This window comes from Neovison vison, chromosome 12 (genome assembly GCF_020171115.1).
Source record: "Neovison vison isolate M4711 chromosome 12, ASM_NN_V1, whole genome shotgun sequence".
Taxonomy (NCBI): Eukaryota; Metazoa; Chordata; class Mammalia; order Carnivora; family Mustelidae; genus Neogale; species Neogale vison.
The window spans coordinates 14,541,769-14,566,147 of NC_058102.1; the positions used below are offsets into that span (position 1 = coordinate 14,541,769).

Genomic DNA, 24,379 nt, shown 5'->3' on the forward strand with positions numbered 1-24,379 from the left:
TGCTCTGGATTTTTTTTAAATAAAATAAGACAAAGATGAGGGAATTTAACATCTTTAACTAACATCTTTAATTTAACGTTGTTAACATCTTTAACATCTTTGACAAAAAGTGAGGGTATGCAGACTTCAAGGCTTGATCTAAAAAGGGACCAGCTTGGGATGCCTGGGTGAGTCAGTCGGTTAAGCGGCTGCGGTCAGCTTAGGTTATGATCCCAGGATCCTAGGGATTCTAGGATGGAATCTTCCATAGGCCTCCTTGCTCAGCAGGGAGCCTGCTTCTCCCTCTGCCTCTGCCTCCCACTCCCCCTGCTTGTGCTCCCTTTCTCTCTCTAGCAAATAAATAAATAAAATCCTTTAAAGGAGGGACAGCTTGGCTCCTCGGTGTTTCTGGTGAGAAACAGTGGTCATAGCAAACTCGAGAAGTTACAACGCTTCTTTGAGTTTTAGGGTTTTCCCTCCCAGATGAAATGGTAGTGCACTTAGCCTAGATCATTTGTTGCTGGGGATCTTAAGTTGTTAGAGCATCTAATTACTGGGGTGACACGGGGGCAGAAGAGGAGGAAAGAGGAGCCCGTATGGATAATGCAAGAAGGACTAGAAACCACCGACTTTGCCTTTGTGGCTCTCACAGTCTTCTGGGAAAGTGGATGCCAAGCCCCGTGCTGGTTACTCCAGGACAGTCAATCACCTAATGCTCACAGACGCTCAGAAGAACTGTGGTCCCATTTTACAGATGAGAAAACGAAGGAGGAGAGAGATGAATCCCATAAGGCTGGTAAAGCAGCCTGTGCTTTACATGGCAGAGGGAGAAATTGAGTCCAAGTCTTCCCCATCCCAAAGTCACCGCTATTTACATGCGGTAGGACTAGAAGCGGAAATACGTGAAAACCGCTTACTCTGGGAGCAAGAGAGGCATGTAAAAGAGTATGAACAAGGGTTCCAAGTCGTCCAGGAAGGGAAGCCCGGGCAGCCCGGCTGTCCGCCTGGACTGTGATCTGCTCATCTTCAGGGCGCACCTCTGGCCATAGCAACCAGCCCATCGATGTTCGCTGGAATAACGGGTAAACTGTCACCTTCATTCTTCGAAACGTTCTTTTTTGGCAGAAAAGTGATTTAACGTGCATCCACACATGCGTCCTGAAACATTACACGTGTCCAGTCATATTTATTTAAACAGGTTTCGCGGCTACGCGCATCTTTTTTCCCTCCCTGCTGGGAACGTAAACTCCACGCAGATTTTCATTACAGCAGTTGGACCTGATCCAGATTCAGTGCGTTCTTCAAGTGCTGAGAAGCACTTCCAAAACAAAGGATGACTACAAACTCGCTAAAAACGACAGCATTTAGTTCCCCTTTAAGCCCGAAGAGGGCTAGTAAATATCCAAGAAAGATAAACACTAGAGGGCAGTCTAACGTAACGAGAGAAAAGCGATTTGTAGGGGCCATGAGTTTCGAGCCTCGACACTTGCCGTCGCCCATCCTGCGGCGGAGCCTACTGCGCCTGCGCGTTGGCTTCCGGAAGGTGGTGCTTCAGGCCGCGGGACAGCGGGACAGCGCGGCAGCGTCTCTTCAAAGGGGAGCCGGGAGTTTTCGCCGCTTGTCGCCGCCATGAGTCGCAGCTATAATGATGAGCTGCAGTTCTTGGAAAAGATCAATAAAAACTGCTGGAGAATCAAGAAGGGCTTCGTGCCTAACATGCAGGTGAGGCGGGGAAGCAGGAGCCCGTGACGGGGCCTTCCCGGGGGCCCGCGGCGCCTCCCTGCCCACCCGGCCCGGCCTTCCCCCTCGTCCTCCCGACTCCTGGCTTAGCGCGGGGACCGTGCCCGTCCCCACCCTCCGGCCGGCCCCCCCCTCCCGGCGGGAAAGGTCCCCAAAGCGGAACATTCCGGGGGAAACCCAAGTGAACGCGAAATTCGCGCTTGCACAACGCTTTCGCGTGCAAGTCCCAGAAACGCGCCGCAAGATGTTACATTTTCGAGCTTTAGAGACGCGAGGGGTAGTTGTACACGGTGGCCCAGCCAGTCCCGGGTGGAGTCGCTGGGATGGGACTCTGTTCCTGACTCACGCTGGCCATCTGGGTGACGTTTACGAGACCTTTGTTTGCTGAAGCCAGTTATTAGCATTCACCGTTCAATAAGACGTCTTTGCGTCTCGCAGCGGTCTAGAAGATTCCCAGGGCAGGGTGGCTTGATTTGAATACTCACTTCGCTAAGGATGGGTTGGTGACACAGCTTCCTCTAGCCACCTCGTAAGCTCAGCCAGGACTTGATGCCCGTTTTACTTCTTTTCTCCGACGGAATGACGTATTCCCGATGGAGGCTTGGAACCCAGCACCAGGGAGCGTGAAAGCCTGGGTTCGCGCTCTCTCGCAGGCTTCGTTGCCATTTGTGTCTATTATTTTCCATTAAAGGGAAGAAAACAGTCGTTTGCAAGGTTCAGGGGCACATGTTGTTAAATAGCTTTTGAAGTCTTTCAAGGTGCCTTGGAAGCATATTGAACGGTTTGTGAGTCTCTTTTGGTAAGAGTTCCTGATAGCCACTCCACTCTTTTACTCAATATCAGAACTTACTGAGTGTCCCCCACGAACAGAGCTGGACTCTGAGAGGAGAAAAAGGCCATAGTCATAAGATTTCCTTTTTGCTGTTTCCGTTTAACCAGTTTCTGTCTATGGAATCTGGCTCCCTGAATGAGGGAATAGGAAATAACCATAACGTGATGGTCATGATAACACATGGTCAGTGTCTGGTAGTGATTCTGGCTTCACTTTTAATACACACACTTGCTGCTGATTCTGCCCAAGAGCAAGTCTCGTCCTGCCATTGGCAGCTACGGTTTCACTGTACACTTGACTACCACTTCTCTCCTAAGAGCGGAGAGTTGAAATCTCAATGTACTGCTCTTAAAGTTACTGACCTTTGTGCTAAGCTTGAATTCTATTCCGGCACTTGAGAGATGAGTGAACTTCACAGTAATTACCATATCTATCCTACTTAATCTCCGTTAAGACCCACATGCTGCACTAAAACTTCCTCTCCCCAAAACGCCCCCCTCCCAACTTTTTTTTTTTTTTTTTTAAAGATTTTTTATTTATTTATTTGAGAGAGAGAGACAGTGAGAGAGAGCTTGAGCGAGGAGAAGGTCAGAGAGCGAAGCAGACTCCCCATGGAGCTGGGAGCCCGATGTGGGACTCGATCCCGGGACTCCGGGATCACGCCCTGAGCCGAAGGCAGTCGTCCAACCAACTGAGCCACCCAGGCGTCCCACCCCCTCCCAACTTTATGTCATTTTTGTGTCTCCTTTTTATCTCCTGAATGTCTTGCAGCTCCAGTGATGTCTCTTGTCTTTGAAGAGCTGGTTCAAACAGTGAGCACCCGTCAGGCCTCCCCCGGCTCCCTAGGCTGCTGAGCTGCTTCCTCCGTTTTTTCTGTAGCACTTGCCTGTCATAGTGCTCGTCTCATTACACCCTTAATTTTCTAGTCTGGGCTGCATCCTGGGCTGGAAATTCCTCGAAAACAGCATCTTAGGGACACCTGGGTGGCGCAGTCAGTTAAGCGTCTGCCTTCGGCTCAGGTCATGATTGCAGGATCCTGGGATCCCTTATCCCTCATCAGGCTCCTTGCTCCATGGGGAGCCTCCTCCTCTCTCTGCCTGCCCCCACCCCAACAGATGAGTGAAATCTTTAAAAAAAAAAAAATCTTAACATATTCTTCATCTCTCCCCTAGTGCCCACTACAGTGCCTAAAACATAGTAAATCTTTGGTGAATTAATTAAATGTGCTCCATAGAAAATAGTACTGGAGACATTTTGCTTACACTGGTGTTATTCAAGCAGAGGTCCTCTTTCTTATAAAAGAAAGAAATTTGTCCAGGTGATTGCCCTCCTTAGGTGGGCAGCTCCTTCATAGTCTTTGATCTCATAAAAATATTTTGGCCTTAGGTGTTACATAATTACATTCTTCCTTGTCATTTGTATTTTTTGTCAAGCTCCTTTAGCCTCTTAAAATTGTGTAGATTCTAGAACTAAGCACACAGCTGTGTATCTACATGTTAAAATTTTTTTACTCTTTACCTAAGTATTGATTTATAAATGAGCACAGGACAAAATAAGGTGTAATGTGCTGTTGTCTCAGGCACAGAAAAAATACACTACGGTCAGATGACTGCATTTTTATGTTTAGAATCTTACTCTTGATTCATCTATTTATCAAGACCACTGATTTTTAGAAGCACAAGAGTAGTAGGACTTTTGGCCTTGGTGAGAGCATAGTTAGAAGACTGTTTTTTTCCCGGAGGTTTTATTTGACACCTGCATGTTAGGCACGAAGCCCTTCTTGATTCTCCAGAGTGGGGTGAGGGGCTCCATCCCCGGGACTCCAGGATCATGACCTGAGCTAAAGGCAGATGCCCAGCCCACTGAGCCCCCCAGGTGTCCCAAGACTTCTTTATCACACGTGCAAAAAATTCTTGTTGAATTCTTTTTTTTTTTTAAGATTTTATTTATTTATTTGACAAAGATCACAAGTAGGCAGAGAGGCAGGCAGAGAGAGAGGAGGAAGCAGGCTCCCTGCTGAGCAGAGAGCCCGATGCGGGGCTTGATCCCAGGACCCTGGGATCATGACCTGAGCCGAAGGCAGAGGCTTTAACCCACTGAGCCACCCAGGCGCCCCTCTTGTTGAATTCTTAAGTGTGGCTTTAAGAATAGGGGAATAGGCAATTTGTGAACATTGCAGAATACATTTTTAAGACATACTTAAAGATATGAACATCTCATCTTTGTTAGGAAGTTTTCTGCTTGCTTAGGTAATGAGAAAGTGTTCCATAAAGGGTAAAGTAAAATAAATGTTCCGTATGGTATTTGTATTTGTATATGTATTTGTATGGTATTTGTGCCTGCCTATATGTCATGGACATGTGCTCAGAATTTTTCTTTTTCATTCTTACCAGGTTGAAGGAGTTTTCTATGTGAATGATGCTCTGGAAAAATTAATGTTTGAGGAATTAAGGAATGCCTGTCGGGGTGGTGGTAAGTACTTCAGAGTTCTACATGTGGCCATATAAACAACATTTTCCCTGTGGCATGACAGTGGTGACTCAGTTATAATTTAAAAATACAAAAGTATTGTCAAGTAATAATCAAAACTTTTAAATGAGACCAAAAACCTTTATGATCACACTGTTGGCCACCTGGCTCTGTAGAAACTATGTGGAGCTGGGTAGACCTGGTTGGTTTCACAGCTCACCTTGGGCAGTTACAACGAGCTACCATTTCTTGTGCACTTATTATGTGCCAGGCACTTTGCAAGGCGCTTTATGTAGATTACCTCATGTAGTTCTGAATTTTAAGAGGAAAATGTTATCTCTGTTTTACAAATGTGTAAGGCAAAACTCAGTGATATTAAGGGGTTTTTATTTAGTCCAGTTGCATAGCTTCTCGGTGACAGAGGTGGATCTCTTATTCAAGAGTGTCTGATTCCAAAGTGTGCATTTTTAACCAGTTCCTTGATTAGCCTCACTAAACTTCAGCTAATCTCATTGTAAAGGGGAGTTGATTACACACTTATCTTGCAGAACAGCAGCAACGTTTAGGGATAAGTGTATAAAGCTCTAATGTAATGCTCTAATGGTCAGGATGGTATTACAGTGGAACCTGGATTTAACCCTTTTATTTTTGGCTCAGCAATCTAAATCCCTCCAGGACATCCTGACTTGCCTAAAATGACACCACGACCAAGTGACAGACCAGAGCTAGAGCCCCGTATCCCCTGCCTCTCAGTCTAGTGTTGTCCCAGCTCTTCTGCATCGCCGCCTTTGTCACTTAGAGTAAAAACAGTGTTAATTTTTTTTTCTTTTTTTTGGTAAATAATACTATTGAAAGAATTCGGGTTTTTTTATGTCGGCAACAAAGCATTTATTAGTTGTTTCACATTTCTCAGTACCGTGCGTGCAAGAAACCTTTTCATGGTATGCACAGATGCGGACAGGATGTCTGTGATTATTATTCCGGTTGCCTCACTACCTTTCTGTACGTGCGCTCCCTTCTCCATGAGGCCCCCTTCCCACTTCAGCCCAAATGTCCTCTCCTCCTTTGTTGTTCTGGTAGTCCTGGCCACTACCCCTTGTTTCATGCAAGCTAGAAACATATGAATAAATGTAATGTTAAAAATCAACTGCGTCCCCTTTCCTAATACTGAATTTTTGTCTTCAGGTGTCGGTGGCTTCCTGCCAGCCATGAAACAAATTGGCAATGTGGCAGCCCTGCCTGGGATTGTTCATGTGAGTCCTCGTTCAGAGTTTGAATCATTTATATTTTCTCTTAGACTCAGAGTTCTCTGAGTGGATGAATGGCCAGGCCTAACCAATAGTGGCATCACTTAGACAGTGACCTTCAAACTTCCAGAAATAACCATGGAGTTTAAAGCTGTAATTGAGTCTGGGTAACATCTCAGTTTCTGGTTGCTTTTTTGCTAGAACCTGTAAGCATTTGAAAAATCTTTGAAGTAGTTTTGTTTTCTTGTTTCTTTGTCACAGTAGAGCGTTATTACTGGACCAGGGTACTACCATTGAAAGTTTCACTCTGGCCCCATTCAAGAGGATGGTTGGAGAAAGAATAGACAAAAGTGTAAGGGTTAGACCTGTGGGGAGGAAGAAAGGACAGGACAGGTGTGGTAGGCATGATTGGGAAAGGAGGGTGGTGGTGGGAACAGGTAGGCCTGGGTGGGGCAAGGTGCAAGGGGGAGCCCTCCACAGTCTTGTGTTAGGTTCCACCATCACTGGAAGGTGTGAAATCCATACAACAGGCATTTTTTTGAGCCCTTTATACCATTTATTGTGCTGGCACTTGGAAGGAAAATGAAAACAAAGGGCTTTTGCATGTAAGGAACTCTTAGGTGTCTAGGTGTCTGCATTGACCTGCATTCTTCCTGGGTCAGGGGCCTTTCCTAGGCATCAGATTAGCAAGTGTACAGTATTCATGCCAGCAAAAGGATTACATTTGCCAATGATTGCTTCAACACTAAGGGCCTGTATAAATCAGATATTTCCCTTCACTTCACCTGATGTGACCACAATTTATCCATGTCTAAAGATTGTCTGTCTGTCTGTCTTTATTTATTTATTTATTTATTTGACAGAGAGAAATCACAAGTAGATGGAGAGGCAGGCAGAGAGAGAGAGAGGGAAGCAGGCTCCCTGCTGAGCAGAGAGCCCGATGCAGGACTTGATCCCAGGACCCTGAGATCATGACCTGAGCCGAAGGCAGCGGCTTAACCCACTGAGCCACCCAGGCGCCCCTAAAGATTGTCTTTAAAATGTAATTCTAGGGGCACCTGGGTGGCTCAGTGGGTTAAGGCCTCTGCCTTCAGCTAGGGTCATGATCCCAGGGTCCTGGGATCAAGCCCCGCTTTGGGAATCTCTGCTCAGCGGGGAGCCTGCTTCCTCCTCTCTCTCTGCCTGCCTCTCTGCCTACCTGTGATCTCTGTCAAATAAATAAATAAAATCTTAAAAAATAAAAAACAAAAAACAAAATATAATTCTACTTCAGGTGTCTGGGTGGCTCAGTTAAAGTTGAGTTTCCACTCTTGATTTTGGCTCAGGTCACAATTTCAGGGTCATAGGATCGAGCCCTGCTTTGGGCTCCACACTCAACGGGGAGTCTTCTTAAGAATCTCTCCCTCACCCCCTCACCCTGCTCTCACTCACCCTCTCTGAAGTAATAAATCTCTTTTTTAATAACAATAAATGCTTGTAATGTAATACTACTTTGAAGTTAGTAAGTGGCCCTCCTACAGTGTGTCATAGTAAGCCTCATACTGAGGCTTTTCTGTTCCAGTGTCCTTAGTTAATGGTTAGACTTTATTAAAAAGGTTTTTGGGGGTGCTCGCTTCGGCAGCACATATACTAAAAAAAGGTTTTTGCGGGCGCCTGGGTGGCTCACTGGGTTAAAGCCTCTGCCTTCAGCTCAGGTCATGATCCCAGGGTCCTGGGATCGAGCCCCACGTCGGGCTCCCTGCTCGGTGGGTAGCCTGCTTCTCCCTCCCCCTCTGCCTGCTTCTCTGCCTACTTGTGATCTCTGTCTGTCAAATAAATTTAAAAAATTAAAAAAACTTTAAAAAAAAGGTTTTTCCCCCCCACTATTTTTAGCTTTATGATTAGAAGTTTTTACACTTAATTTCCACCAATAGAGAAAGTTTCACAAAAACAGAATCTTGATTTGGGGAAGGCTTTGGCCCAGAGCCCACATGAGAATTAATACAGTCTTGTCTGGTTGAGAAAGCTGGATCTCATTTTCTGATTTTCTTTCAGCGATCTATTGGGCTTCCTGATGTCCATTCAGGTTATGGATTTGCTATTGGGAATATGGCAGCCTTTGATATGAACGACCCTGAAGCGGTGGTGTCCCCAGGTAAGGTCACTATGCACGTCTGCCATCAGGGGTGAAGCATTGTCCTTCTGAAATAGAGTGTGGACGTCTCTCGGTCTCATGTTCTATCCTTTCTCGTCCCCTCATTTACTGAGAGGATGAATTGTGGACACTCAGAGGCTATTAAAATAGCAATTAAAGCATACATTTATGGAAAATTATTTGGGCTTCTACTATATGCCAGGCACTTTTTAGACATTGGCTACCAAACAAACAACGCTTTGCCAGCAAATTATGTGTCTTCTTTGTGTCCCAGTTAATTCTCCGGCAAATGTGATGTTAGTAATGTTAACTCCATGTGGCATTACTGTGAGGAGTAAATGACCTCAGCTGTGAAAGTACTTAGCACAATACAAGGCCCTTAGGAAACACTGGGTAAGTGATTACTCTCATTATCATCGTTACAATTAACATCTAGCTGTATACATCTTTTTTAACCTTGTCTAGATGATACTCATTGTTCATTACCACCTTCCTGGCCTACAAAGTACCCATAGTATGGACATTACTTTAAATGTTTTGATGTCATCAGACTTGACCTACTTTGTGGGCTGCTTTTTAAAAATGATCTTCAAAAGAAGAGCTGTCTTTCAAACCCATGTTAATGGTGAGAAACTACAGGTAACCTTGCCCAGCTGCCCGGTGTTGCTGATCTGTGACTACCTTCTCTATTTCGCAGGTGGCGTCGGCTTTGACATCAACTGTGGTGTGCGCTTGCTAAGAACCAATTTAGACGAAAGCGATGTCCAGCCTGTGAAGGAGCAGCTCGCCCAGGCTATGTTTGACCACATTCCTGTCGGCGTAGGATCAAAAGGGGTCATCCCCATGAGTGCCAAGTAAGAGGACAAGATTCCAGTAAACGGATTGGGAAAGAAAACAGCCACGTGACCCTCATATTCATAACCAGTGCAGGATGCTTAGGGAATGGGGATTGTTTAGTCACCTTTCAGGAAGTGATAATGAATTGTTCTTTTACATGTGAGGTCTGTCCCCCCGCCATTGAGTAGAGAGATTGGTCACGTGATGTTCATTAGAACAGCTTTGACACACATCCGAGTTTATAATGGAAAAAGGCCCACTAACAAGTATTAAGCACTTCTAAACGGAAGGCGTGATGCTATCGTATACGTCTGTCATGTCATGTCATCTCGATAATAACCCTAATGTTATTCCCAACTGACAAGAAAGGAAAGTGAGGTTTAAAGAGGTAGTAGTAAGCTAGTAAGTAAAGTCAGGGTTCAAACCAAAGATCCTTTGGCTTCAGAGGCTGTGTTCTGAACGGCCTTTTGTCGGTGAGCTTGTAGTTAGCCACGACCTTCCTTTTTGAATGATGGCACTGAATGTTGTATATTAGCCAGGATGTTAAATATTTCGGTGGTAGAGAATCAAAGTGAAGGCCACAGCATAACTGCCTTTTCAGTGGCCATTGATGGTACCATCGTGGCTCATGCAACGCTGCGCATCTTAAACTTTGCCGAACGTGTGCTTAACAAGAATGTTGCTTTCACGTCTTCTGTTTTATCTTTAAAATTCATGTGACTTTTGCATCCTAATTATATATGTGTACATACGTTCATACCATTATGTTTTTAGCTATTACCAATTCTGCAGCTCCTCTCCAGTGGGGAAAAAAAAAAACCACACACAAAAAATTTGGAGAAACATACATTTGGAAGATCTGTGATTTCATGTGGTCCCTGACATGCAGCCCTGGTTTGAAAAGCGTACCTAGAACATACAAATTCTAAGATCTTCGTAAATATTTTAGATAGGAATTTTTGTCCTGTATCATAAATAATATTTGAAATGGACGATAGTAGGGAGATGACATTGACCATTTAACCTTCCAGATAGTGTGTTGGGAGGGCTGGACCTTAGATGAAGATCAAGGCTGCTTCCTTCTAGGGATGTAATGTATGTGCCCCTTCAGAATGCACGTGCACTGAAGCCATGCAGTATTTCTGCAGAGGTACCTTCAAGTTCTTCCTGTGCCACCTGAAGGCATTTACATAGGTTTATTATTTGGCTGTAATTTTTCATAAATTATTAATGAAGGGGTACCTGTGGCAAAGTTATGGTAGTTGGTGGTATGTGAGATGACAGTTATATGATGACAGAAATTATCTTTGCTTTTCAGAGAGGCAAATCTAATGTAAAAAGGATTTAAAGAGGAGAAGGAACTGAATGAATGTCTAAAGAACGATAATCGTTTCTAATACGATCCTATTTTATATCACAATTATTTACGTAGCTGCTTTCCTCCCAAAAAACGAGTTGGCTGAGAGCATAAACATGGCATCTAGCACAGCATCTGGTATATAGGCGAGAGTAGATGGACTGTTTCCTTCTGCCCTTTTGAGATGTGGTCATCTCAGCTTTTGTTCTGTCTTGGCCGTGAAATGACCAGACCTTATTACTCCCTCAGAGACTTGGAGGAGGCCTTGGAGATGGGAGTGGACTGGTCCCTGAGGGAAGGCTATGCCTGGGCCGAGGACAAGGAGCACTGTGAGGAGTACGGAAGGATGTTGCAGGCTGACCCCAACAAGGTCTCTGCGAGGGCTAAGAAGAGAGGCCTCCCTCAGGTAACCCGTGGGAGGGGCAGTGTGCTGGGTGGGGGAGGGGTTTCCTACGCTTCTGTTGAGGCAAAAATGTTGTCGTCTGTGTAGCAAATATATCCCCAGGTTTTTCACAGTATATCAAAAAGAACACAAATTTATTTATACCACATTCTTACTCTTCTGGAAAAGTGTTAGGAACTTGCAGGTGTTCATAAAACAAGATGTGCTGAATTAGAAATAGATGGGAGAAAAATAGGCTATCAGTATAAGGCTTAAAAATGTATGCCCAGGGGCACCTGGGTGGCTCAGTGGGTTAAGGCCTCTGCCTTCAGATCAGGTCATGACCCCAGCGTCCTGGGATCAAGTGCTGCATCAGGCTGTCTGCTCAGCAGGGAGCCTGCTTTCCCCCTCTCTCTCTGCCTGCCTCTCTGCCTACTTGTGATCTCTTTCTCTGTCAAATAAATAAAATCTTTAAAAAAAAAAATGTATGCCCAAATTACATATGTACATACTTGGACAGTTCACAGATGTGGCTGTTTTCTGGAGTCTAAGATGAGCAGACATACCTTATCTTATCCATGAGATAAGAATGTAGCACATGTTTGAAATCTATAGCTAGTGGCGATGGCATTGCCATTAATTCTCTGTGACTGTGGGCAAGTCTCTTTTGCCTGAGTCTGGTTTGGTTTTGTTTTCTTTTTTAAGATTGTGTCAAAGAGTGAGAATATAAGCAGTGGAGAAGCAGAGGGAGCGGCAGGCTCCCCGCTGAACCGGGAGCCCTGTGTAGGGCTCAGTCTCAGGACCCTGGGATCATGATCTGAGCCAAAGGCAGACACTTAACTAACTGAGCCACCCAGGCGTCCCTCCGAGTCTGGTTTTCTTATTTTCTTATCTGAAAATCACAGTAGTTAAAACTAGGCAGCCTCTAAAGATCCTTCCAGCACTTTTGTGCTGCGGTCCCTGAATCCTCTATCAACTCCAGTTACAGGATGTACTTTCAGTGGTGGATAATGGTAGGTGTCAGCAAACTCAAAAGATTTTTCAAAACTCATTTGAACTTGGACCTTGTTTAAAAATCCACACTCAGGAGTTTATCCCAAAATTTGACCCTTGTGTCCACACGTTTAAAGTGTTCTCTGAGCCATTTAATGGTCTGAATTTGGGTTTATGAAGCTTTTAGAACATATTTGTATATACCTCAAGCAGGTAATGATACAGTGAGTTTCAGGAGCTACTCTACCATATTTTTATTGTGTATTGCTTTAAATGCATGAAGCATTTCTGAGGCTCAGAAATTTCTTTATTGTATAAAACTGATTATTTTTTGTTATTGGTTGATTTTATCAATTTGCTTTTTAAATGGATTTTTAAAAAGCAGAATAGTAATCTGGCACCTCAGTCCATTGAGTGTCCAACTCTTGAATTCCAGTCAGGTCATGATCTCATGGGTTGTGAGATCTAGCCCCATGTCAGGCTCCCCACTCAGTGAGGAGTCTACTCGTAGACTTTCTGTCTCTGCCCCTCCCCACCCAATTTGTGCATGCACATTGGCACTCACTCTCTCTGTCTCTCTAAAATCAATAAATAAACGTTTAAAAGTGGAATAGAAGTCATTTTATCAGACATTCTTATTTTTGCAGTTGGGGACCCTGGGAGCAGGCAACCACTATGCAGAAATCCAGGTTGTGGATGAGATTTTCAATGAGTACGCAGCTAAGAAAATGGGCATCGACCATAAGGGACAGGTGTGTGTGATGATCCACAGTGGAAGCAGAGGCTTGGGCCACCAAGTAGCCACAGGTATATTCTCAAGTGCATTTTTGACTCAGTGCTCAAACACACATTTATGGGGAACCAAATAGAGATTTCAGAGAGGAAGCTCTAGAACTATATACTGCATAGGTTTTTACTGTTTCAACTGGTGTTGTCATAGGAGATTAAATATTTCAAATATACTATTTCATTTGTACACTTACGATGTATGCAAATGTGTCTCACGTACCTATACTGCAAGATTAAGTGTTGTGGTGGATTCAGTGATGAAATTGGCAAGGAACTGCCCTCACGGTGTCTCAAAAAAGAGATAGTCACATTAATTAAAGTGAAAAGGTAATACCTGATAAAATATAAGACAGTCTATATAAAGCATTTAGAAAAAATACATTGGAAGTGGCATGTTGAACACATACTGTTTGCAGTTTGGACAGTCATGCACAAAGGACATTCATGATCAAAAGACAGCATGGTCAAAAGCAGAAGGCAGGCGAATAGCAGCAGGGTCACTTTGGATGACTGATAGGACGTGCGAAAGCATTTATGCATTTATGAGAATGTATAAATACACGTGGAAATTACTATAAACCTTAAGTTGTGTATTATATATTTCATCCTTGTGTATGCATTTCATCCTATGGGAATTTAATAATTTGGCCAGTGTGACCCATTAGAATATTTAATCTAGCAGATGTATGGAGCACTGACTAGTAATTCCGAATTCTCTGCTGAGTACTTCTCTACACTTGGCCACGGATTTTATTTTCCTGCTCTTCTAGCAACTTGTCTCCAATTCTTTTCTGTTAAATCACTAAAATACTATTTTTTAAAACCATGACAGTAATAAAATATATTTTGCTACTTGTGATCATTCATTCTTGTGCCAGGAAAGGAGAAACGAAGACCATATTGTTGCTGTGTTTGTACACCTCTCATTCGCTTTCCAGGTTCCTGCAGGGAAGGTATTAGCTTTGTAGCCCACATTCTTTGTGTCACACAGCACGGACAGAAGATTCTCAGTAACTATGTCTTGACCAAGCAAATAGATGAATCTAGAAACACTTCAAGGAAAAGTTGTGTTTTATTTGCTTTTTAAAAAATGAGTTTGAATGTAACCTAATTTTCTGCAATAAATCTAAATTATAAAGGGAAAAGCAGCCTCTTTAGACTTGCTTCTGTCTTGTCCAGATGCACTGGTAGCTATGGAAAAAGCCATGAAGAGAGACAAGATTATAGTCAACGACCGGCAGTTGGCTTGTGCTCGGATCGCTTCCCCAGAGGGTCAGGACTACCTGAAGGGGATGGCAGCTGCTGGCAACTACGCCTGGGTCAACCGCTCCTCCATGACCTTCCTAACCCGTCAGGTATGGTTGAAGTTGCTCTTCAGTTACTTGTGGTGAGGTTTAAAACTGAGCCTACAGGGCGCCTGGGTGGCTCAGTGGGTTAAGCCGCTGCCTTCAACTCAGGTCATGATCTCAGGGTCCTGGGATCGAGTCCCGCATGGGGCTCTCTGCTCAGCAGGGAACCTGCTTCCCTCTCTCTCTCACTCTCTCTGCCTACCTCTCCGTCTACCTGTGCTCTCTCTCTGTCAAATAAATAAATCTTTAAAAAAAAAAAAAAAAAAAACTGAGCCTACAGAATCCAGTTTTCAAAATCTACGTGATAAATATTGGAAATATTGGCAAACTCTCCAGGCTTTTGAAGTCTCCTTAAACCAAATCAGCAGAGTATCAGGTGTGGGGAATGGGAGAAGAAGAGAAGCCAGAATTGTTTTTAGAATTTGCCTTGAGGGGCGCCTGGGTGGCTCAGTGGGTTAAGGCCTCTGCCTTCGGCTCGGGTCATGATCCCAGAGTCCTGGGATCGAGCCCCATATCGGGGCCCCCTCTCTGCTCAGCGGGGAGCCTGCTTCCTCCTCTCTCTCTGCCTGCCTCTCTGCCGACTTGTGATCTCTTGTCTGTCAAATAAATAAATAAAAATCTTAAAAAAAAAAAGAAAGAATTTGCCTTGAGCATCAGACAGGATAGACGTGCGTTATTCACGGAGACGAGACAGCTGAGCTATTCTGCAGGGCGGGATGAAGAGTAGCCCAGCAGCTTTCTAGTCAGAGTTGGCATTTCTGGAGTGGCATTTGCAATGTCATGTAAAAGATGGTTTTGTATTTTATGTGAAGGTGAATAATACTGCTGTACTTGAGCTCATAAATTCCTCACTCCCCATAGGAACAGACCAGCTGAAGTCCATTAGAGGATTCAGAAGAATTGGTTCTGGCTGCTTTTAACACAGGCTTGTCCTTTCAGGCTTTTGCCAAGGTCTTCAACACAACCCCGGACGACTTGGACCTGCATGTCATCTATGACGTTTCTCACAACATTGCCAAAGTAGAGCAGCACGTGGTGGATGGAAAGGAACGGACGCTGTTGGTTCACAGGAAGGGATCCACCCGAGCTTTCCCTCCTCACCATCCCCTCATCGCTGTCGACTACCAAGTATGTACTAAGCGATTTGCAGTGTTAAGCCGTGGGGGCGTGATTTAGGTCGTTCTGAACATGAGCGAGTTTAAACAGAAAAGCAGCAGTTGGGAAAGGTCTGTCCTTCCTGGGAACAGTGATTTCCGGTCTTTTGTGAAGCAATGACTCCCACCTCATCTCTGCCTGCCTTGGGAGGTCTAAAACATCCTCAGTGGGCCATCTTTTACTCCTTAAAGGTGATCTTTTCAAGGCCTCTGAATGATTGGAAGGCAAGATTAAGATTAAACTCAGTCTGTTCCTCTCTCCTCCTCTCTTGCTGTCTGGCTGTGGTAGAGGTAGAAGGGCCCTTAGCCTGCTCCCATTTTTCCCTATAATAAGGAAACCGGAACCCGGAGAGGTCAGGCACCTTGTCCTGGAATGTTCTTCCTAATGACGTTTCCCTAAACATTTGAATTTGGCTTTGCTCTTGTGTTGTCTGTCTCTGCTGCTTTTCAAGTCCTCACGTTTTTCATTCCTTTCCACTTCCCTCTCAATTATCCAAGAATTAAAGTAATGTCATAGTAACAGTTGGGAAAGCAACGTATTTAGAGGCCCAGGTTCCTCCCACAGTCCTGCAGTGCAAGAGGAAGTATAAATCTCTGGCATAAAAAGCTCATCTAAAGTTTTTCTAAATGGTGATATGTTTGCTTTGTGTGTGCTTCCTCAGCTCACTGGACAGCCAGTGCTCATTGGCGGCACCATGGGCACCTGTAGTTACGTTCTTACCGGCACTGAACAGGGCATGACTGAGACCTTTGGAACAACTTGTCATGGAGCGGTAAGGAAAACAGAAACTGACTTAGAAATGCTCTCTTCAGTTTAATCGTCATTTTACATTTTGACAGGTAAACATACTTGATTGGGCATTAACAAAATTGAAGTTTGGATCCGTCTTGTCTTCTACCTGTATTTATTCTCATGATATATACTGTCTAGTGAACCAACTAAGGTCTCCTAGTATCTCTACCTTAGTGGTCATGGTAGGGGGAGGGACTATTGCCCATCTCTGCAAGCCCACAAAATCCAGACTGGGAAATTGCCACACTGGCCCCACGAATACAATTTTGCTGATGCAGGGTCACAGCACAGCTTATGTCAGCGATTCACTGGACCTAGTCATTTGCATAATTTATTCCTTTCTAGGTAGGTCCACTCAAAATTTGGGGGATTCACACATCAGAACCCATGCATAGATGCACACCTATCTCACCATATTGCCTCTTCTAAGCCGGGGGTTGGCCAACTTTGTAAAGCACCAGACAGTAGATATTTGGGTCCATATGGTCTCTATAGTAGCTATTCCATTGTGCCACTGAAGTGAAAAAGCAGCCATAGACAATACATAAACCAGTGGGAATTACTGTGTTCCAATAAAACTTTATTTGCAGAAAACAGGTGGTAGGCCAGATTTGGACCACAAACCAGTTTGCCCACCCCTGTTCTGAGCCATTAGCTAGTGGTGGAGTGGCAGATTGAAACTCAAGAGTACCTTCTCATAAGACAGACCCTAACAAACATATCTGAGCCTTCCTTTTTCTCTGATCCTTTCTCATTCCAGCTGCCTCCAAACTCCTCATTGTAGCCCAGTGATCAAAACCAGCACATCTCATCAGCAACATCTAAAGGCTTTTTTTTTTTTAATGTCACAGTAAGGGTAGGGAGTTTTGGTACTGGCATCTAGCAGAGGCCAGGGATGCTGCTGAACAATCTGCATGACAAAGAATTCTCTGGCCCAAAATGTCAGTAGCTGGCAAACTATTTCAAATCACAAGGCACAAAGTTTTTATGATGACAGACCTACTGCTTATAATTAAAATCAATTTATTTATATTGAATTGATAATTATAATTAGAAATACAGAACTAAATCTTTCAATACTGAATGTTTTGATGGAAAGTTGTTTTCTAGAAGGATATGAGATTTATAACGAAAAAACTAAGGTTGATTTAAAAGAAAAAAGATTATTTTCTAACTCTAAAAGAAGTCAAGGAAAAGGCATATAATTCCAAAGGATTAAATAATTACTGGAGTTGAAAATAAATTGTAGCTCAGAATTGATAAAGTAAAGTTCATTTCTTTTCTAATCTAGGGCCGTGCATTGTCCCGGGCAAAATCTCGTCGTAATTTAGATTTCCAGGATGTCTTGGACAAACTGGCAGATATGGGAATCGCAATCCGTGTTGCATCACCCAAACTGGTTATGGAAGAGGTGAGTGAAATTTTGATAAATATTCAGCATAAAACTGTCCGTGATTTATGCTACTACACAACATAATTTTTGGTATTGCTTATCACATACTATGTTTGTTTTTAAATAATTACCTCAATTATAGTTTATTGTTGTCTTTTGTTTGGAGATTAATTACAAGGCAAGTCACAAGAACGATTCTTATCTTTTTTTTTTTAAGATTTTATTTATTTGAGAGGGAAAGAAACAGGTAGTGAGCAGGGAGGAGAGGGAGAAACGGGCTTCCTGCTGAGCAGGGAGTCTGAAACCAGACTGGATCCCAGGACCCTGGAATCTGGTAGGATCGTGACCTGAGCCGAAGCAGACGCTTAACCAACTGGAAAACCCAGGCACCCTGATTCTTAACCTTTCTATGTATTAAACTTTAAAATTGTTTGAGCCGATTCATTTTAACCTTTCTTTTGCACAGCTATTATATATTAGAATTTGAAAGCAGATTTTAAAAGACAGCGGTTTTATTTGATTCACAAGGGAGCCAAAATTTTATTTAAATTATATGTATGTACATAATCAATTTTAGAAGCAGCATAACTTTTTTTAAAAGTTTAAGAGTAAAGAAAAAATCATATAGAAACTCAGTATCCTAACACAACTGTTAACCTCCCTTTTTTAGGACACTTACTGTCTTTTCCTTTTTTTCCCCTGAATGCTTTCTTTTCTTTTTTTAACTGGTTATAATCGTAGTTTACATTTTGTGGTCTTTTTTCTAATTTCTTTTTCTCACCTTTTTTTGCTATTTTCTTTTTTTAATTTAGCATGTTACTGTTATACTGTTTGTTAGCATCACTTTTTAATGATTGTCAAATATTCTACCAGCTAAGGACCGTAAGTTTCTGCCCATGTTTGACATTTAAGTGGCTTCCAATTTTTTTGCTACTGTAAATTAAGTTGTAATGCGTGAAGCTTTTTTCCAGCTGTTTTGGTTTGGTTTGGTTTTGGGTTTTTGTTTTTAAGATTTTATTTATTTGACAGAGAGAGGGAAGCACAAGCAGGTTGGGCAGCTGGCAGAGGGAAAGGGAGAGGGAGAAGCAACCTCCCTGCTGATCAGGGAACCTGATGCAGGGCTGGCGTCTAATATGGTTCTCAATCCCAAGCCCCTGCAATCATGACCTGAGCTGAAGGCAGACACTTAAACAACTGGCCCACCCAGGGGCCCCAGCCAGCTGTTTTTAATAATGAGAGTGAAATCCCGAGAGTAGACTTACTGAGTCAGAGAGTATGACAAAGCCTTATTTCTTAATAACAAGTAATTTTTTCTCTGATTTTAAGAGTATGGGGCACCTGAATGGCTCAGTCGGTTAAGCAACTGCCTTTGGCTCAGGTCATGATCCCAGGGTCCTGGGATCAAGTTCCATGTTGGGCCCCTGCTCAGAGAGGAGCCTGCTTCTCCCTCTGCCTCTGCCTGCTGCTCCCCATGTTTGTGCATGCATGCACTCTCTCTCTCTCTCTTCTCTTTCTCTCTCATAAATAAATAAACTCCCCCCCCCCCAAAAAAAGAATAATACCTATTTATGGGGCGCCTGGGTGGCTTAGCTGGTTAAGCATCCAGCTGTTTCTTTCAGCTCAGGTCATGCTCTCGGGTTGTGAGATCGAGCTGTGTTCTGTGCTGGGCATGGAGCCTGCTTAAGAGTCTGTCTTTCTCTCTTTCTCCCTCTCCCCCTGCCCCCCATTTCCCTCCCTAAAAAAAAAAAATAATAACACCTGTTTCATTAAGAGATTTTTGGAAAATGCAAAGAAGAAAACAAAACATCTAAAATTCCACCAACCAGGGATCACTTCTATTGACATTTGGTATTTTCCTTTTGTGCGTGTTTTACATATGATTTGTTTGTTCGCTCAGGAAATACTACACATCTATAGTCAGGTGCTATTCTAGGTATTAGGGGTACTGCAGAGAACAAAACCAACAAACCCCATTCTTGTGAAACTTAGCACATAATAAAAAATCTAGTATGTTAGATGACAGGAAGTGCTATAAAGTATGAATTGCACAGGGAGAGGGAAAGATAGGAAGATAGGAAGTGGGTGCAGTTTTAAACAGGGTGTAGTGGGGTGACACTTGAAGATCTAAAGGGAATGAGGGAGTGGGCTATGTAGGTATCTAGGGGCAAGCCTTCCAGGCAGAGAGAACAGCCACGTGCAGAAACGGTAAGACGAGATTTGCTTAGACATTGGAGAAATAGCAGGGAGGCCCCTGTGATAAGAGCAGGCAAGAGGGAGCTGAGGTCAGAGGTTAGGAGCACCAGATCGTGTGAGTCCTTGCCTTGCCTTTACAGAAGGACTTTTGCTCTTCCTACTCTGAGTGAGGTGATGGGAAGACATTGAAGAATTTTGAGGAGAAGAGTAACATGATCTGGCATGCTGATGAGAAGAATCTGGAAGAGAAATTGATGATGCAGAAAAGCAGGGGGTCACTGGAGAGGTGTCCTTGGATAGATGAGAGGAGATGGGATCGAGTGTCCCAAGTGGATGGGGTTGGTCCTTGCTAGGAGCTCGGAAAAGGAATCCTTAATAAATTAAGAGAAGGTAGGATGCAGGTAGTCAGGGAAGTGGTGGTGAGATTATATGGAGATTCTGTTCTGATGGTTTCTCTTTTTTTGAGTGTAATAGAAAGTAGTATCAGCAACTAAGAGTGAGAATTAGGGGAAGGTAGGAGATGACCATGTATGAGAACGAGTAATCAGCCTGGCGAAATTCTGCGTGGGTGCCCGCATCGCAGCCGGGGCCTCCTTGTGCTCAATTCAGTGATTGGGTGTTTTTCAACTATTTCAGCTATACAGGTGCAGGCTTGAAATAGATGTTGAGTTCACTTTGACCGGGTTGGCAAGTGTAGTGCAATGGAAGAGAAGCAAGGCTGTTGCGGGCTTGCAGGGAGATGAAACGTCCCACGGGGCTAATGGATTGATGGAGCCGGCGCACTGGAGGGAGGGAGCTGGAAACCTAGCTGTGGTCGCCAGCCCGGCATGCTTGAGAGGCATGCTTGAGACGGAGATTGTGGAGGAGTTGTAGTCACTGGTAATGACAGGTTCCGGGTTATGGCCCTGGCTGGGAGGGAGTGATCTACAGTCAAGGAGCTAGAAGCGAAGATACTGAGAGGGTCCTCTTGCAAAATATTGAAACCATTTGAAATTCGAGCAGGAGAGCGTGGCAGTGAGCCAGGAGCGAGAAGTCCTGCAGTAATGCTAGGGAGTGCTCCGAGTCTAGCAGGTAACTGCAGCAAGAAGAGGGAGTGAGACACCGTGACCGACGGGCGAGGCCGTAGGGAGAAGGGAGTGGGAATGGTCTAGAAAGGACCAAGATGAGCACGGACACCTGGCACACTCTTAGGCCTAAGGACAGGACCCCATTTAGGAGGGGAAATAGCTGCTACTTCAAGTTAAAAGTGGAAGTAACTTCCCTAGAAGAGATCTCTGTTTCCGCAAGAACAAGAGGGTGAAGGGAATGGTCCGAGCTGAGGGCAGCAGGGAGAGGGCTCTGCGCAGGACTCGCGGGAAGGAGTCCAGAGGCTGCGGTGTGAACGTTAGAAATTGGAAGCGAATGGGACAGGAGCCAGCAAAGGGTGTGCACGGAGCCCTGTGGAAATTGGCCGAGAGGAGCCGCTGCGGTGCCGGGAACAGGGAGAGCAGGTGCGTGAGGAGACTAGTTCTGCCTGGACTGCTGGGAACTCAGAAGAGTGTGCGTGTCCGCGTATGGACACACGAACATACAGACGATGCTGGTAATACAGATGCATTGAATAACTTTCCCTTGTCGTGAAGGTAATAGCTGTTCATTCCAGAAATTTTGACAACTGTAGAAATAAAGAAAATCAGAGTGGCCAATAAAGACCAACCAAAGATAATGGTTTGATGCATTTCCTTTCTGTTGGGTATTAGGGTTGTGTGTGTTTTATTCAGTTACGTTAACTGTTTTTGCTAGTTATTCAGGTCATATATATGTAATGGGAAACTATGAGACATACAGAAAAAATAAAATACCAGGTAAAAGTGTTTGTTACTATTCTCTTACCAACATTGAGTTCAGTCATCGTCTTTGTATGATACACACACCAAAAAGAAAACTCAGTATTATTTTAATGTGCATTTCTTTAATCCCACGTGAAGTTTAATGGTTTTAAGAATTACACTTTAAGTAGATTTTTACAGTGTTTAACTCCTCCCCTCAGGCCCCCGAGTCGTATAAGAACGTGACGGATGTGGTGAACACCTGCCACGATGCTGGAATCAGCAAGAAGGCCATTAAGCTGAGGCCAATCGCCGTCATCAAAGGATAGAATGCTGACCGCAGCCGCCAACGCCACTGCCCCTCATGGGATGGAGGTGGACGGAGACGCTCCTCAGACATCAGACTCCAGACCCGCAGGCTCCCAAGTGCACAGCTGCAACCGCCCGTTCCCGAGGCGTTGGCAGGCGGCTGCTGCTCTCGGGAGCCAGGCCTGGAACCTTACCTTCCGGGAGGAGTCCCCCTGTCCTCCGTGATTGTTCCCCAGGGTTTCATATTGGGGGTGGGTATAGATCAAGATGCTGCCCAACTCAGTCATAGAAGTGTGTAGCCAGCAACGAAGTTCTGGACAGCAAGCCCTGTTTATATTCTGAGTCATGAAGAGCCTTCTAGTAACTAAGGTTTTCAAATGTTTCCTTTCCCTCCTCCTCTTGTCAGTTTGTCCATTCACCCACCCATCCATCCCCTTCCCCTGCACCCAGCAAAACCCCGACCACCACTCTCACTTGGGAAGCACCCACAGCGTCCTTTCCGGACGGGAGATGAATGGATAGTGGGACACGTTGAGGAGGGAACACGTACGGAGGTGTAGGAATAGGGGCTCAGAGTCATTTTCCATAGACTGACTTCTTTGCTAATCCTAAATGTGAGGCAGAGTCCTGCCGTACCTGCACAAGGCGCCTGTGGGGAGCTGTCGTTAAGTAGGCCTGGTCTGGTAAACTGTTCGGGGTGAGGTCTAGCACAGCAGCAGCGGCGACCTACACAGAATGCTGAGTATCTTTGTTCATGGTTGAATTATTATAAAAGCCTTACAGGACTGTGGTGTTAGCGGTGGTTCTGTTGGACAGGTTGACTGGTGCCATCTAATCAGATTCCGTGTTCTGTACTGTGACACCTGAGGATGTGGAAGGGACAGGTTACTAAGGCCTTTGTTGAGTCCAAACAGCCAGTAAAATAGAAAAATCTAATAAAGTTGCAATATGTTGTTTTATCTTGTGCTTCATCGTTTATTTCTTGGGACAGTTAGTATTTGTGCTTGGTTCACTTTGCTTAGTGCTGTTGCCTGATTTTCTCCCAGGTTGCTTTCAGTGACTCACTCTAAAATATTCTTCCCTAAAACTTACCTTCAGCTTACAGTAAAACTCTCCTTGGAGTATCTTCTAGATGCTGCCTTTTGGGGCGCCTGGGTGGCTCAGTGGGTAAAAGCCTCTGCCTTTGGCTCAGGTCATGGTCTCAGGATCCTGGGATCGAGTCCCGCATCGGGCTCTCTGCTGGGCAGGGAGCCTACTTCCTCCTCTCTCTCTCTCTGCCTGCCTCTCTGCCTACTTGTGATCTCTCTCTCTGTCAAATAAATTAAAAAAAAAAAAAAGAAATTACTAGATGCTGCCATTTGGAAGGCTGTAGAAGACAGACTTCCTCTGAAAAAGGTCTGATAGGAATTAGCCTAGCATGTCTTCACTCTGAGCTCCCAGTCACCTAAGTATGTTGATGTAGAGTTTGAATATACCCAGCAAACCAGTTAGGACTCTTAATGTAATAATTATAGACTCCATGTGCCTTCAGACTGGGCCAGCCGCTTTTGTGCACTCATGACTCAAGGATGCACATTCCCAACGAACGCTCGAGGGCACCTCAAGGTGAGCAGGCTTCCGGCAGCCGCTGCATTCTCTAGGGCTGAGCAGCGGAGCATAGACTCCCCCCCTGACCAGGCTTGCTTAATGACGTGTCATTTGAAACTAATTCAAAGCAAGGTCCCCTCCCAAAACTAACTGATGTCAGTGCAAGAAATGCTGTGCATCATCTTAAATACCTATGTTGAGTTTTATTAGAAGCTTTGAAAGTTACCCCGGGGAGGCATGAGGAGGTGCAGGGGAGCAGGGGATACAGAGAATGGTTCACGTGGGGGCGTTTCTGCTCTGTGAACTTGTCTTGAATGTGGCTTTGGCAGTGAGCTCGGCCCTTTGCATGATCATAGGAAGTAATAGTTAACAGTTTGAGTTCAAAAAGAAAGGTACAAACATTGTTTTCCTTTTTCTGGAGATGTTATTTTCCCATTTGAGGCACTCAACAATACTTAACAATATTAACAATACTTAGTAAATGCTCAAAAGCAGCAGACATCACCAGCTTATTGCCCGGAGTAACAGTGCCCTAGGCCCATGCACACACGCACAGCTAGAACACCCTTCCATAAGACCCTATCTGGCTCTTTCAGACATTAGAAGTCCTTAGCATTGCACCTCTTGGTCCATTTTAAGACCCTCTAAAGTCAGTTCATTTATTTATTTTTTTTAAGATTTTATTTATTTATTTGACAGAGATTACAAGTAAGCAGAAGGAGGGAGAGGGAGAAGCAGGCTCCCTGCTGAGCAACGAGCCCGAAGCGGGGCTCGAGCCCGAAGCGGGGCTCGATCCCAGGACCCTGAGACCATGACCTGAGCCAAAGGCAGAAGCTCAACCCACTGAGCCACCCAGGCGCCCCTAAAGTCAGTGCATTTATAAGTAACCTCAAAACATCACACTGACGATGGGTTGTATCATCACCATCAGCAGCAGAGGGATGGGAAAACCAGTTGAGACATAAGCAAAATAGGAAGAATCACTCATTTTCTAATTTGATAACTTGCCTAGAGCAGCAAGGAGAGGACAATTT

General features: G+C 44.4%; 1 protein-coding gene across 1 annotated transcript; it reads left to right on the top strand.

Moving 5' to 3' along the window:
* Positions 1–1,523: 1,523 nt before the first annotated feature.
* RTCB (RNA 2',3'-cyclic phosphate and 5'-OH ligase) lies at positions 1,524–22,717 on the top strand. Its single transcript, XM_044227097.1, has 12 exons — positions 1,524–1,701; positions 4,945–5,023; positions 6,206–6,273; positions 8,302–8,401; positions 9,099–9,255; positions 10,845–11,001; positions 12,618–12,777; positions 13,939–14,114; positions 15,048–15,236; positions 15,925–16,035; positions 17,347–17,466; positions 21,671–22,717. The coding sequence occupies exons 1-12, from the start codon at positions 1,609–1,611 to the stop codon at positions 21,776–21,778; spliced, it is 1,518 nt and encodes a 505-aa protein (XP_044083032.1). The 5' UTR covers positions 1,524–1,608; the 3' UTR covers positions 21,779–22,717.
* The last annotated feature ends 1,662 nt before the right edge of the window (positions 22,718–24,379 follow it).

Excerpts from the sequence above, each read along its gene's own strand:
- RTCB (XM_044227097.1), top strand. The coding sequence starts at position 1,609 with ATGAGTCGCAGCTATAATGATGAGCTGCAGTTCTTGGAAAAGATCAAT. Across the intron at positions 12,778-13,938 it reads GGGCCACCAAGTAGCCACAG|ATGCACTGGTAGCTATGGAA; the intron begins GTATATTCTCAA and ends TGTCTTGTCCAG. Across the intron at positions 15,237-15,924 it reads TCATCGCTGTCGACTACCAA|CTCACTGGACAGCCAGTGCT; the intron begins GTATGTACTAAG and ends GTGCTTCCTCAG.